The sequence below is a fragment of the Pygocentrus nattereri genome, chromosome 22 (assembly GCF_015220715.1).
Source record: "Pygocentrus nattereri isolate fPygNat1 chromosome 22, fPygNat1.pri, whole genome shotgun sequence".
NCBI lineage: Eukaryota > Metazoa > Chordata > Actinopteri > Characiformes > Serrasalmidae > Pygocentrus > Pygocentrus nattereri.
The window spans coordinates 4483161-4496907 of record NC_051232.1 but is presented as its reverse complement, the minus strand read 5'-3'; the positions used below and the strand labels follow the sequence as shown (position 1 = coordinate 4496907).

Below are 13747 nucleotides of genomic sequence, written 5' to 3'. Positions count from 1 at the left end.
TAGTGGTTAACACCTTTGCCTTCTACGCTGTAGACTGGGGTTCAATCCCCACCTGGACAAACACCCTACACTAAACCAATAAGAGTCCTTGGGCAAGACTCCTAACACCACCTTCACCTTCCTGTGTAAAACAATCAAATAGTAAGTCGCTCTGGATAAGAGTGTTAGCTAAATGCCGTAAATGTAAAAAGCCACGAAGTTTGAGATTTACATTACGTGTATATCAGACCATCTTCTGCGAGCTTATTGGCTGGCTGCAAAGCACAAATGCAGTTACTGCCTGACCCGCGTAGACCTAGAGTTTCCCCAGTATCGGATTACTCAGTGAGTGTAAATGCACTGATTGACAGAATTACTGACAAAATCTGATTTTCTGCAGGTATCGGATAATTAAGTGGATGTTAATGCATTCCTTACGTAACGATAGTTAAGCAGTGAAAAGAAAAAATGTCCCAGTTATGATTCATACTGGGTTTGATAGGATACACCAAAAAGCAGAAACTGCTAACTTTGACTGTCTATGATGCAACTTTGACTGTTTTTAAATCGGTATTGTGTAACTGCCAAGTTGTTGCACGCAACTCGCAGCGGCAGCAGGCTTTACCCACTCGCCACTGACAGATGAGAAGAATTTAAAAATTCTACTCTTTTAATAAAGTAAAACAGATAAATGTCGTAATGAGGACGTGAAAAATGAGTCCTCACCATTCTCGTTCGTAAACTGCAGTTTTCCCGACATAACAACAGGCTCATGTCTGGCCCACACGACAGGAGAATCGGTTACTGTAAATAAAGGATTAACGTCCTTCTTCATAATGAAAGTGGTGGCAGTTGTTTTTATATATATCTTCTAAGCCGCTTCTCCTTCTGGGTCGCGGGGCCTATCTCAGCGGTCATCGGGCGGAAGGCAGGATTAACCCTGGACAGGTCACCAGTCCATCGCAGCTGTTTTTGTGCTGTTTAAATACATTTTGTGCTATTCAAATTACATTTTTTGTATTTATTGTGCATTAAACGCATGAACGTATCGCGACGTCCGTTGGACTTTCTTTAAGGAATCTAAATAGTGGAGTAGTTAAAAGGGACTCGATCCGACTTTGATCTTAATGTAATTCCTTCCCCTAAGATTCCATGTTAAACGTCTAGAAGTCAAGTGGATGTGCTTTTGTGGGAACGTTGGAAAGAATGATTTCACCAGCGCTTTCGATTATTTAATGTGGACTGAATCTACAGGTGGTCTGTGGTCTGAGCCGCCCGGTGTTTGGGCCAGTGAATGTTTTTCTCAGAAACAAACGACTGATTTCTTTTGGTGACACTTTATTCTGAGTCGTCCCTTCAGACGAAACTAACACTCTACAGACTCTCAGTAACATATGAGGGTTAGGATTAGGACCAGGGTTAGGATTAGGTTTTAGGTTGGGATTAAGGTTAGTGTTAGGATTAGAGCCACGGTGAGGGTTAGGATTAGGGTTGAGGTTTAGGATTAGGGCCAGGGTTAGGATTATGTTTTGGGTTAATGTTAGGATTAGGGCCAAGGTAAGGGTTAGGATTAGGTTTTGGGTTGAGATTAAGGTTAGGGTTAGGATTAGGGTTTGGGTTGAGGTTAAGATTAGTGTGAGTGTTAGGATTAGGGTTTGGGTTGAGGTTAAGATTAGTGTGAGTGTTAGGTTTTGGGTTGAGATTAAGGTTAGGGTTAGGATTAGGGTTTGGGTTGAGGTTAAGATTAGTGTGAGTGTTAGGATTAGGTTTTGGGTTGAGATTAAGGTTAGGGTTAGGATTAGGCTTTGGGTTGAGATTAAGGTTAGGGTTAGGATTAGGGTTTGGGTTGAGGTTAAGATTAGTGTGAGTGTTAGGATTAGGTTTTGGGTTGAGATTAAGGTTAGGGTTAGGATTAGGCTTTGGGTTGAGATTAAGGTTAGGGTTAGGATTAGGTTTTGGGTTGAGGATTAGGTTTAGGCTTATTGTCCAGTAACTACAGGGCCTTCAATGCAAACTTACATAGCTTTTCTTACAGAAGTGTGTAATGACACCTAGCATTGCTTGGCAGGGGGTTAAAGATTAGGTATCACGATGACGCTCCACACTTGATGTATATAAAACTATCAACACTGTGACGTCACGGCGCGACTGACTATCCTGACCTGCAGCTTTAATGGCCTTTTCGTTCTGGAGAGTCTCCATTTTGAGGAGAGCCAGGCTGTCAGTGAGAGCTGGTCTGGCCTGAAGACCATGTTTCTCCCTTTTCTGTGCGCCCAGTAAAAAATAATAACATCAACCTGGACCCACATTTTAACGTCTCAGAGCACCTCAGGGGACTGATTCAGGAGTATAGAGCTCAGTAGCTGTGATTCGGCCATGGATGCACATTTATATGGTATTTTACAATGCGGAGGAGGAGAGTGACGTCACCGGAGCCTACAAACCCCGGCGCGCATACCTGCAGGTGCGCGTCACTGCGCTACTGACCGCAGTCTGGACCGCTCACTGAAGACCAGCCGATCCGGTCAGCAGAGTCGGTTCAGGAGTTAACAGCGCCGAAAAACGACGAATAGTGAATCAAAAAGCATCGAAGCGTGGCGGACTCGGCTCCAATGAGTCGTTCAGAGGAACCGATTCTTTTGCTAAGCCCACATCACTGTGGGACCTACACCCAAAAACATGCGGGAAACAAAACGCACACCGCAAAAACTCACTTTGACCACTCGTGCGACTTGATCAGAAGTGATCAGAAGTCTCACACGTGACGTCGAAACTCAAAAGATCCGAAGCGTAAACGATTCAGATGTGAACGTTTCAGAAAAGCGGTTTTTTTATTATTATTTTTGTTGTTGCTGTTGTTGTACTACAGCTTCGATCCGCGTGGCTGACCTCCCAAAATGTGGATTTAGCTGCAGAGAACAGACGTCGAGCTGGCTTCTTAGCCGAATTCTCCGCTCCACCTTAAATGGTGCAGCGGTGGCTGCAGCATTTAAGGTAGAACGGGCAGTTCGAACGAGAAATCCGCTTCTTCGCCGACGCGGAGCTGAAGTTTGGCCGCAAAAACAAAAACTTACCTTATCGTCGGGGTCCATCGCGCCTGTGGAGGAAAGAGCCGTGAACCGAGTTTTACCGTAACAGGGCATTCAGGGGGCGTGTCCCGAGCGGGATGTGGGCGTGGTCTTTTAGAGGAGAGCAACGTGCTGACATAAACACAAGATCAGAGGAAGATCTGCCTCCTAACAGACCCTACTTACTAATAAAGTCGTCCCGGGAACTTATACACAACATATGCCCAGCTAAAAACGACCTAATGCGGCCTGACAGTGAAACGACTTCAGAGCACTTATTCTGCCAAGCCCTCCTTTACTGTTCATAATACTGATGTGAAGTGTTATTAACTCTGGAAACATGTAGTATTTGGTCTATTTGCAAAATCACAGAGCGAAATAAGCACGTTTATTTGGTAAATCCTGCACTTTTATGTACATAAGTTGCCTTTGAAAAGCATGTGGGTCATTATATTGAATCAGTCCAGCCCTCTTTAAAACAAAGGGCTATTCGAACGGTTAAAGCAGGTGTTTACTTCTTTTCAAGTTATGTTTGTCCCCCCAGCAAGTGCATTCATGTATATACACACTGTTATATTTACTTTCTGTACTAAGCGTAGGCTGTAGTTCTGTGAGCCGATGCGCTTGCGCGTCCGCCATGTTGGAGCGGTCAAGATCCGCTTGTAAACAAATGCACGTGTATTGAGACAGCACGAGTTCTCCTGATTACAGTTTTCCCCAAATGTTTAAACGCATTTCTAGAAACTCGGCTTAGTTTCTCAAAACTCTAAACACAGACTGAAAATTATTAACTGCTTTGTTGAAACTCCACAAATATGTAGCAAAACTGATTCCTTCCACCAAAACAACATACACAGCTATTTATATGCTTATCTCTTGCAGAGCATCAAATAAACACTGACAAGACAAATTCAAAGCACTATTATCAGACGTATTTGTGTATGTTTTTGACATCATGAGGCCACTGTACAAATTAAAATGCATACAAGTCCATAGAAATATGTTGGCTTTCTTTTCTTTATATTTATTTGGTGCAGTGTAGTACCCCCCCATATAGCATTTACAGTACTACATGTATATCTGACACACATGTAAGCCATTTTTACTGTATGTTGCCATTGTAATTTTGAAATTTTTAATTTTCACCTATGTAAGTACAATGAGAAACATGATGAGGAAAATCAGTTCACATACAAAGAGGAAACAAATGTATTTATTGTAAAATACAAAGAAACAGATCACTGTTCATCAGACCTCTGATCTTGGTCAGGCAGGAGGACCTCATCTACATCAGCTGCAATTTTCTCCCTCGCCAAACAGCGGGGGAAAAAAAACGCCTTGCATGGCGAATCCATCCTTGGCAATCATCTGCGTGGATGTCATCACATGCCTCCTCCATTGCCTAAAGTAGTGCCACACGCTCGTGGGGTCTGCGTTCGTACACTTTCCACCTCCATGCAGAAAAGAATTCCTCGATTGGATTGAGAAATGGGGAATATGGTGGAAGGTGCAGCACAACAAATTGTGGATTGTTAGTGAACCAGTCATTGACCAGAGCTGCCCAGTGGAAACTTACATTATCCCAGATGACAACATAGGAGGGCTGCTCTGGTTCTTCTTCCTGTGGGAGGTTGAGGAGGTTTTTGAGTTCATCAAGAAATGATACCAAACGAGGAGTGTTATAAGGACCAAGTTGTGCATGGTGATGTATGACCCCACGGGGACCAATGGCAGCACACATGGTGATGTTTCCACCACGATGCTCAGGGACATTGACAATGGCACGGTTGCCAATGATGTTCCTCCCCCGCCGCCTGATCTTATGCAGGTTGAACCCTGCCTCGTCAATGAATATATATTCATAGGGAACAGCACTGGCATCCAGTTCAAGCACTCTCTGGAAAAAAAGGAAAAGGATCATATTAGACAAAAGGCCTACCTAGACACACTGAGGTAAACAGTGACCTGTCCAAAAAGGGTACTGAGAGGGTGCTGTACTCACATGCACATATTGGTATCGTTGCTCCTTCACATGGTCAGAGTTGCGCTCAAATGGAACACTATATACTTGCTTCATACTCAGCTGGTGACGTTTTAAAACATGGTCGATTGTGGACAGGCTGACCTGGTCAATGTTTGTGAAATGAACATTGTCTTCCAGGACTCTGTCCCTGATTTCCCTCAGGGTAATGGCATTGTTTTCCAAAACCATGTTTACTATGGTGGTCTCTTGTTCAAGTGTGAATTTCTGGCGTCTGCCGTCTTTCTATTCTGATAAAAGTATAGACACACACACACACACACACACACACACACACACACACACACACACACACACACACACACACACACACACACACACACACACACACATTATAGGATACGCATTTCACTATATTGCTACATAAATATAAAGACAAACATTGCACTATAGTGCACATTTCTGTGAACACTAAAACCAAGTGGTTACTTACCTATTCTCTTCTGTAAAAGCCCGGATAACTGAGGCTACTGTAAAGCGGCTCAAATTTGGCTGGACTCGACACCCAGCTTCAGCCATGGTTAGGCCATGATTCATTACATGGTCCACTAAGGTTGCCCGTATTTCATTTGAAAGATTTCCTTGTCTTTGCCTTCCTCGTCCTCATCCTCTTTGGCCTGCTAGGCCTCCTCTTACTCTGACTCGTCCTCTGTGCTCCTGTTGCTCCATCATCTCACCTAACACCTGTATCAGTCACTTGAGGCCTCTTTTATACTCTGACAAATGATTGAAACGTTCTTCTAATTAAGTTTGCACAGGTGCAACTTGTATGAGACTACTTGGTAATTAGGGTTTTGTATTTGAAGTTCAGTGATTCTTAGGTGACCAAGGTGTACTAAATGATGCAATTTGTGTTTAGCGATTTGCAAAGCTGTGATTTAGAATGATATTTGAGTGAGAACATATGGAATTGTGCTTAGAGTTTAGCCGTTTTGAGTCACAATGTTGACACATGAGCTTCATATTTTTGGATTTGTGTGCATTGTTCCACATTTTGTGTGTATACAATGTGGAAAAAGTGTAAGATGATGACTTCCAAGTCCCGATGACCCACAATCCCGAGAAAAAACTCACAATCCCGAGAAAAAACTCAGAATCCCGAGATTAAAGTCAGAATCCCGAGAAAAAACTCAGAATCCCGAGAAAAAAGTCAGAATTGTGAGATTAAAGTCAGAATTGTGAGATTAAAGTCAGAATTGTGAGGAAAAAAGTCAGAATTGTGAGAATAAAGTCAGAATTGTGAGATTAAAGTCAGAATTGTGAGAAAAAAGTCAGAATTGTGAGAAAAAAGTCAGAATTCTGACTTTAATCTCAGAATTCTGGCTGCCCTTTTTTTTCCAATGCCCCATTTTTATTGTTTTTTTATAGTGGCCCTAATCCTCTTCCGTACAGATGACCTCCCGTGGCTGGTGGGAAGGTCTGTCCAGTCCATAAACTCTAGCAGTGGCGCGCTGGAGTGTGTATAATGATCTACAGACTGGGGGCAGGAAACTAGAGCAGATTCAGCTTCAGCAAACAATCCGGCTCTTATCACTGTTTGTGTGACTGAGTCACACATTCATGCAACTTTAGGAGCACTGAGTTAGTTTACATCCCCACAAGAGGCTGGGGTCAAAGGTCACCTGATCATGTGGTTAGAACTTGACCCTGAGGATGATGTCAGTGAGCTGGGTGAAGTAAAGCAGGAGCGTTCAGAGCTGAGAGGTTCTCAGCGCTGGAGTGAAGAGAGAGCTTTAGACGCTGCCTCTAAGGTGATTGTGAGGAACCATGTGAGTAACTTCTGCTTCTTTTATGAATTCACTCTGTTACTGCGCTCAAAAGCTGCAGCTTATCAGACGTATTTAAATAGCTGGGTTACATTTCTCAGACTGTTTGGTTTGCGCCAGTTTATTGGACATGGATAAAGTGGTGTGGTTGGTTAGTGTAGTGGGTAACACCTCTGCCTTCTACGCTGTAGACTGGGGTTCAAGCACCCTACACTATACCAATAAGAGTCCTTGGGCAAGACTCCTAACACCGCCTTCACCTGCCTGTGTAAAATGATCAAACTGTAAGTCGCTCTGGATAAGAGCGTCAGCCAAATGCCGTAAATGTAATAAAGCCTAGTCAGGATTAAGCTTTAATATCCAATCATGATTGACTGCTGAAAACTCTTTAGACTGGGCTTAGGCTTAATCTGGGAAGTTAAGGCACAATCCCATTTCACTCCTCACCCCTGCCACGGAGCCCTTAGCCCTCTGCTTTGCGTGTTTACGTCTAGGAGTAGGGTGTCCCGATTCTTGTTGAGATAGAGGGGTAGGGCGAAGTGCTGGGGCTACATGTTTTTCATGCTGCAAAAAGAATGTTGTGAGAAATAAACACACAAATGTGAGCATTTTCTCTAAAAAATTACGATAACCTCTGTATTCTCTTAGTTTAATGTTGTTTCAATGTATTATGTTTGTTTTGTTCATAACAAGCAGAAAAAATCGCTAATAGCGTGCTAATGTCTCAGTAGCTAGCTGGCTAATTTTCCTATTCCACCTTAAATAGTCCGGCGGTTCTGATTCCTGAAGTGCCAGAATGTAACTGCTGCTCCATTTAAGGTGGAACGGGAAAATTTGAACAAGAAGCTGGTGAATATCTGACTTCAGCTTAGTATCACCAAAGAATTAGAGGTGGATGATAGTAAATAACTGCCCCCCTCTTTGAAGGCATATGATCCCCTAAATGTAAGTAAAGCCCCAGCAGAGAGGAGCTGAACTTTCCCCTCCTCTGTTGTCAGTGCAGACGGGCAGGGTCGCCTACAGAGCAGATGACGAAGACAAGATGTAGGGGTAAAAAGAAGAAATGGATTGGGCCTAAGATACATGTGGAATGTCGGCCTACTGAGGGTGTTGAGTTAAACTGTCAGTTGACCTTATACAAATCCCACACAGCTGTCTACATTGAGCTAGTTTCACTTCGTTAAATGTAGGTTTAACAATAGGGTGACCATACGTCCTCCTTTTCCGGGACAGGTCCTCTTTTCCCAACTCTGGCTGGGATTTCTAAATGACCTAAACTGACCCATGCTCTCCTCCAGTTCCCAGTGTTCCCTTTTTTTTTGAAAACCAAAGTATGGTCTCCATATCTAACAAACAATAACTCATCACATGTTGAAAGTGGAGGTGAAGTCTAAACTCACATTTCTGAAAGAAGATTTACAATGTAAATATTATAGTCTATATGAAGGGGTGAAGTGGGGACATCTGTCCTCGTAAGAGATTCCAGAAAAAACCCAATCAATAAAGCAGGTTATTGGATTCCAAGCAGATTTTGAATTTACAGAGGAACTCCTGATTGGCTGAATATTTGTAAACAGATCTTTCTATTGAATTGGTTCAAAGTCAGAGTTGAAAATTCTTTTGGGAATTTTAACCAATCTTGGACTTTAGACTGAAGTCCTGTAGCTTTGAGTGACTCTATAACTTAATTATGTTTATTTCATTAAAACAAATGACTCGCCATTCCATTTTGTCACTACCAACACAACCATAACATTAACACAACCTTTACCAAATGTTTCGGTAGTGACAATTTTAGCTCAATTTAAACTGCATACACATCTTTGAACCGCTGTACACACAGAAAATCATCATATTTTTCATTGAAATACAAAAAAATAGTTTGTTGCAGAAAATGTGTGTTTCGTTGGTGACAATTAATGTTCCACTGTGATTTTCAGACTTTGGGACACATTTACTTCAAAATATCGGCCTCTAATTGCTCATCATGTGGATGTGCAAGGGCATGGCTAAAATAAGGCTCCTTATCTTATATTTATGGACCATGTTGAGCTAGTAAACTACTGAGCTAGTTGAGTATGACACTTCATGCACAATGATTTTACAGTGTCAAAACATTATGACCACATGACTGATATCCTGTTGGTCCTCCACATGCTGCCAATACATCTCCAACCTGCCAAGTCATGGATTCTACAAGACCTCTGAAGGTACCCTGTGGTATCTGGCATCAAGACATTAGCAGCAGATCCTTTATGTCCTGTAAGATCTACCATGAATCAGACTTCTTGTTCCAGCAAATCCCACAGATTTGATCAGATCGAGACCTGCAGAATTTGAAGGCCTGAGCAACACCTTGGACTCTTCATCATGTTCCTCAAACCATTCCTGAACAATGTCCACAGAATGGCACATCATTCTCCTGCTGAAAGAGGCCAATGCCATTGGGGAACCCCATGACTGTGAAGGGGTTTACCTGGTCTGCAACAATACCAAAGGAGGGGATGTAAAATAATGATCTACAGACGGGGGGGCAGGAAACTAGAGCAGATTCAGCTTCAGCAAACAATCCGGCTCTTATCACTGTTTGTGTGACTGAGTCACACATTCATGCAACTTTAGGAGCACTGAGTTAGTTTACATCCCCACAAGAGGCTGGGGTCAAAGGTCACCTGATCATGTGGTTAGAACTTGACCCTGAGGATGATGTCAGTGAGCTGGGTGAAGTAAAGCAGGAGCGTTCAGAGCTGAGAGGTTCTCAGCGCTGGAGTGAAGAGAGAGCTTTAGACGCTGCCTCTAAGGTGATTGTGAGGAACCATGTGAGTAACTTCTGCTTCTTTTATGAATTCACTCTGTTACTGCGCTCAAAAGCTGCAGCTTATCAGACGTATTTAAATAGCTGGGTTACATTTCTCAGACTGTTTGGTTTGCGCCAGTTTATTGGACATGGATAAAGTGGTGTGGTTGGTTAGTGTAGTGGGTAACACCTCTGCCTTCTACGCTGTAGACTGGGGTTCAAGCACCCTACACTATACCAATAAGAGTCCTTGGGCAAGACTCCTAACACCGCCTTCACCTGCCTGTGTAAAATGATCAAACTGTAAGTCGCTCTGGATAAGAGCGTCAGCCAAATGCCGTAAATGTAATAAAGCCTAGTCAGGATTAAGCTTTAATATCCAATCATGATTGACTGCTGAAAACTCTTTAGACTGGGCTTAGGCTTAATCTGGGAAGTTAAGGCACAATCCCATTTCACTCCTCACCCCTGCCACGGAGCCCTTAGCCCTCTGCTTTGCGTGTTTACGTCTAGGAGTAGGGTGTCCCGATTCTTGTTGAGATAGAGGGGTAGGGCGAAGTGCTGGGGCTACATGTTTTTCATGCTGCAAAAAGAATGTTGTGAGAAATAAACACACAAATGTGAGCATTTTCTCTAAAAAATTACGATAACCTCTGTATTCTCTTAGTTTAATGTTGTTTCAATGTATTATGTTTGTTTTGTTCATAACAAGCAGAAAAAATCGCTAATAGCGTGCTAATGTCTCAGTAGCTAGCTGGCTAATTTTCCTATTCCACCTTAAATAGTCCGGCAGTTCTGATTCCTGAAGTGCCAGAATGTAACTGCTGCTCCATTTAAGGTGGAACGGGAAAATTTGAACAAGAAGCTGGTGAATATCTGACTTCAGCTTAGTATCACCAAAGAATTAGAGGTGGATGATAGTAAATAACTGCCCCCCTCTTTGAAGGCATATGATCCCCTAAATGTAAGTAAAGCCCCAGCAGAGAGGAGCTGAACTTTCCCCTCCTCTGTTGTCAGTGCAGACGGGCAGGGTCGCCTACAGAGCAGATGACGAAGACAAGATGTAGGGGTAAAAAGAAGAAATGGATTGGGCCTAAGATACATGTGGAATGTCGGCCTACTGAGGGTGTTGAGTTAAACTGTCAGTTGACCTTATACAAATCCCACACAGCTGTCTACATTGAGCTAGTTTCACTTCGTTAAATGTAGGTTTAACAATAGGGTGACCATACGTCCTCCTTTTCCGGGACAGGTCCTCTTTTCCCAACTCTGGCTGGGATTTCTAAATGACCTAAACTGACCCATGCTCTCCTCCAGTTCCCAGTGTTCCCTTTTTTTTTGAAAACCAAAGTATGGTCTCCATATCTAACAAACAATAACTCATCACATGTTGAAAGTGGAGGTGAAGTCTAAACTCACATTTCTGAAAGAAGATTTACAATGTAAATATTATAGTCTATATGAAGGGGTGAAGTGGGGACATCTGTCCTCGTAAGAGATTCCAGAAAAAACCCAATCAATAAAGCAGGTTATTGGATTCCAAGCAGATTTTGAATTTACAGAGGAACTCCTGATTGGCTGAATATTTGTAAACAGATCTTTCTATTGAATTGGTTCAAAGTCAGAGTTGAAAATTCTTTTGGGAATTTTAACCAATCTTGGACTTTAGACTGAAGTCCTGTAGCTTTGAGTGACTCTATAACTTAATTATGTTTATTTCATTAAAAGAAATGACTCGCCATTCCATTTTGTCACTACCAACACAACCATAACATTAACACAACCTTTACCAAATGTTTTGGTAGTGACAATTTTAGCTCAATTTAAACTGCATACACATCTTTGAACAGCTGTACACACAGAAAATCATCATATTTTTCATTGAAATACAAAAAAATAGTTTGTTGCAGAAAATGTGTGTTTCGTTGGTGACAATTAATGTTCCACTGTGATTTTCAGACTTTGGGACACATTTACTTCAAAATATTGGCCTCTAATTGCTCATCATGTGGATGTGCAAGGGCATGGCTAAAATAAGGCTCCTTATCTTATATTTGTGGACCATGTTGAGCTAATAAACTACTGAGCTAGTTGAGTATGACACTACATGCACAATGATTTTACAGTGTCAAAACATTATGACCACATGACTGATATCCTGTTGGTCCTCCACATGCTGCCAATACATCTCCAACCTGCCAAGTCATGGATTCTACAAGACCTCTGAAGGTACCCTGTGGTATCTGGCATCAAGACATTAGCAGCAGATCCTTTATGTCCTGTAAGATCTACCATGAATCAGACTTCTTGTTCCAGCAAATCCCACAGATTTGATCAGATCGAGACCTGCAGAATTTGAAGGCCTGAGCAACACCTTGGACTCTTCATCATGTTCCTCAAACCATTCCTGAACAATGTCCACAGAATGGCACATCATTCTCCTGCTGAAAGAGGCCAATGCCATTGGGGAACCCCATGACTGTGAAGGGGTTTACCTGGTCTGCAACAATGTTCAGGTGCATTTCAAACCAGCGTCCCCATGAATGACTGGACCCAGAGTTTCCCGGCTGAACACTGCCCAGAGCAGCTCACTCCCTCCAGCGGCTTCTTCCAAGGTGCAGATGGGATAACTTTTGTTGACCTCATGCATTGATAAGCCTTGGGTCTTAGGTAGGTACTCACCACTGAGGAGCACCCCACAAGCCTTGCCATTTCAGAGATGCTTGGACCCAGTCTGGCCATAATGATTTGGATCTTGTCAAAGTCAGGTCTTCACGCCTGCCCATTTCTCTCACATCCAACAGAATGACTATGAGAACCAACTGTTTGCTTACTGTCTAATAAATCCCAGACCTTGACATGCACCTTTGTTATGAGATCATCAACATCACTCATCTGTAAGTGGTAATATTTTGGCTCATTAGTGTATATGGGATTACCTCTATGTGCAAGTAAATCTGCCTTGAATCACCTGATTTCAGATTATTCCTGACTGACCTTCTCTGAAATCTGAAGTTCAACAACTTCCACTGCATTTTGGGTTCATGTCCATACAAAAGTTACACTTTAGGTCACTGTGTTACAGAATGGCAGGGAGGCGGACCAAAGTGCTTAGGGGAAAAACTGTGAGAAAGGGTCTGGAATTAATTTATTGAGGTGATTGTGAATTGAGGGAGTGTGAATATGATGATTGGGCATTTGGGGTTGAGGTGGCTCAGATGTACTGATTGGCAGTCTGAGGAGTTACTGCTGTGCAACCAGGTAGCACAGGTGAAAACGGGAAAAACAATAAATGGAAAATAAAAAAGGCAGGAAAATGGCAAACAAAGGGGATGCTGAAAGCAGACAAAGACTGAAATAGAAAAGTGAAATAAAAGAAATTCACAACCTTTGGTATGGCTTAGAACGGTTTCTTGCTCAAACCTTCTTTTCAGTTTTTTAGTAGTTTTGGGAGAATTTCTCTCTTTTGTTTTTTCCTGCCCTCTTTCCTTTCCTTTTCTTTTCTTATTGTTTAAATACCCATCTGGGCTAAGTACCATACCGGTCACCCCTCTACAAAGGTGTGGCAAAGGTGTTTGCCATAGCCTTAAGTAGAGGAGTCCACAGGTGTGCCAGGTTGGCCCTAATCAGCCAAAGGGCATTGCCCTTTGTTGGCAGCCGGCGGCACAAGCTGGGCCCTTACACACACTGAAAATTGAGGGGTTTTTTTTCGTTACTCCGAGCTTTGCTCCAGAATGTGTGGTCATATTCAAGTATCCATCAGAGTTAACAAATGGATATTCAATAAAAGAAATAAGAAGAAAACGACAAAAAATGAATGACTCGCCGAAATAAAACTAGGGCTTACCTTTTTTAGAGATAGCCTTGGTATTAAGAGGCGGAGTAGCCCAAGAATTTTGCAGCAGGTAAGGCAACACATTAGGAAACACTTTTTTTTTTTTATTGAAAAACCAAAAAAGAGACAAAAGAAGATCGTTTTTGTGTCAGACCAGTAACACAAGCTCCCTCTTCAGATGAGCTAAAAAAAGTACAACCTTGGATGCTGATGTGGACTCTTCATCTTTGGTATTTTCTCCTCGGTGGCTGATGTTCCAAC

The 13747-nt window shown here is 42.5% G+C and overlaps 2 protein-coding genes across 3 annotated transcripts in view; one reads left to right on the top strand and one right to left on the bottom strand.

Annotated features, from left to right (window-relative positions):
• The window catches only part of LOC108443451 (stimulated by retinoic acid gene 6 protein-like), a 37155-nt gene extending 34044 nt beyond the window's left edge, over positions 1-3111 (bottom strand). For both annotated transcript variants that reach the window (XM_017724144.2, XM_017724145.2), the window contains exon 1: positions 3054-3111. In XM_017724144.2, the coding sequence (XP_017579633.1) occupies positions 3054-3071 (18 nt within the window). In that variant the 5' untranslated portion in view covers positions 3072-3111. The remainder of the gene's footprint in view (positions 1-3053) is intronic.
• A 6350-nt stretch (positions 3112-9461) lies between these two features.
• LOC108443450 (stimulated by retinoic acid gene 6 protein-like) overlaps positions 9462-13747 on the top strand; it is a 37897-nt gene continuing 33611 nt past the window's right edge. The window contains exon 1 of the mRNA XM_037532700.1: positions 9462-9673. Coding sequence (XP_037388597.1) covers positions 9672-9673 — 2 coding nt within the window. The 5' untranslated portion in view covers positions 9462-9671. The remainder of the gene's footprint in view (positions 9674-13747) is intronic.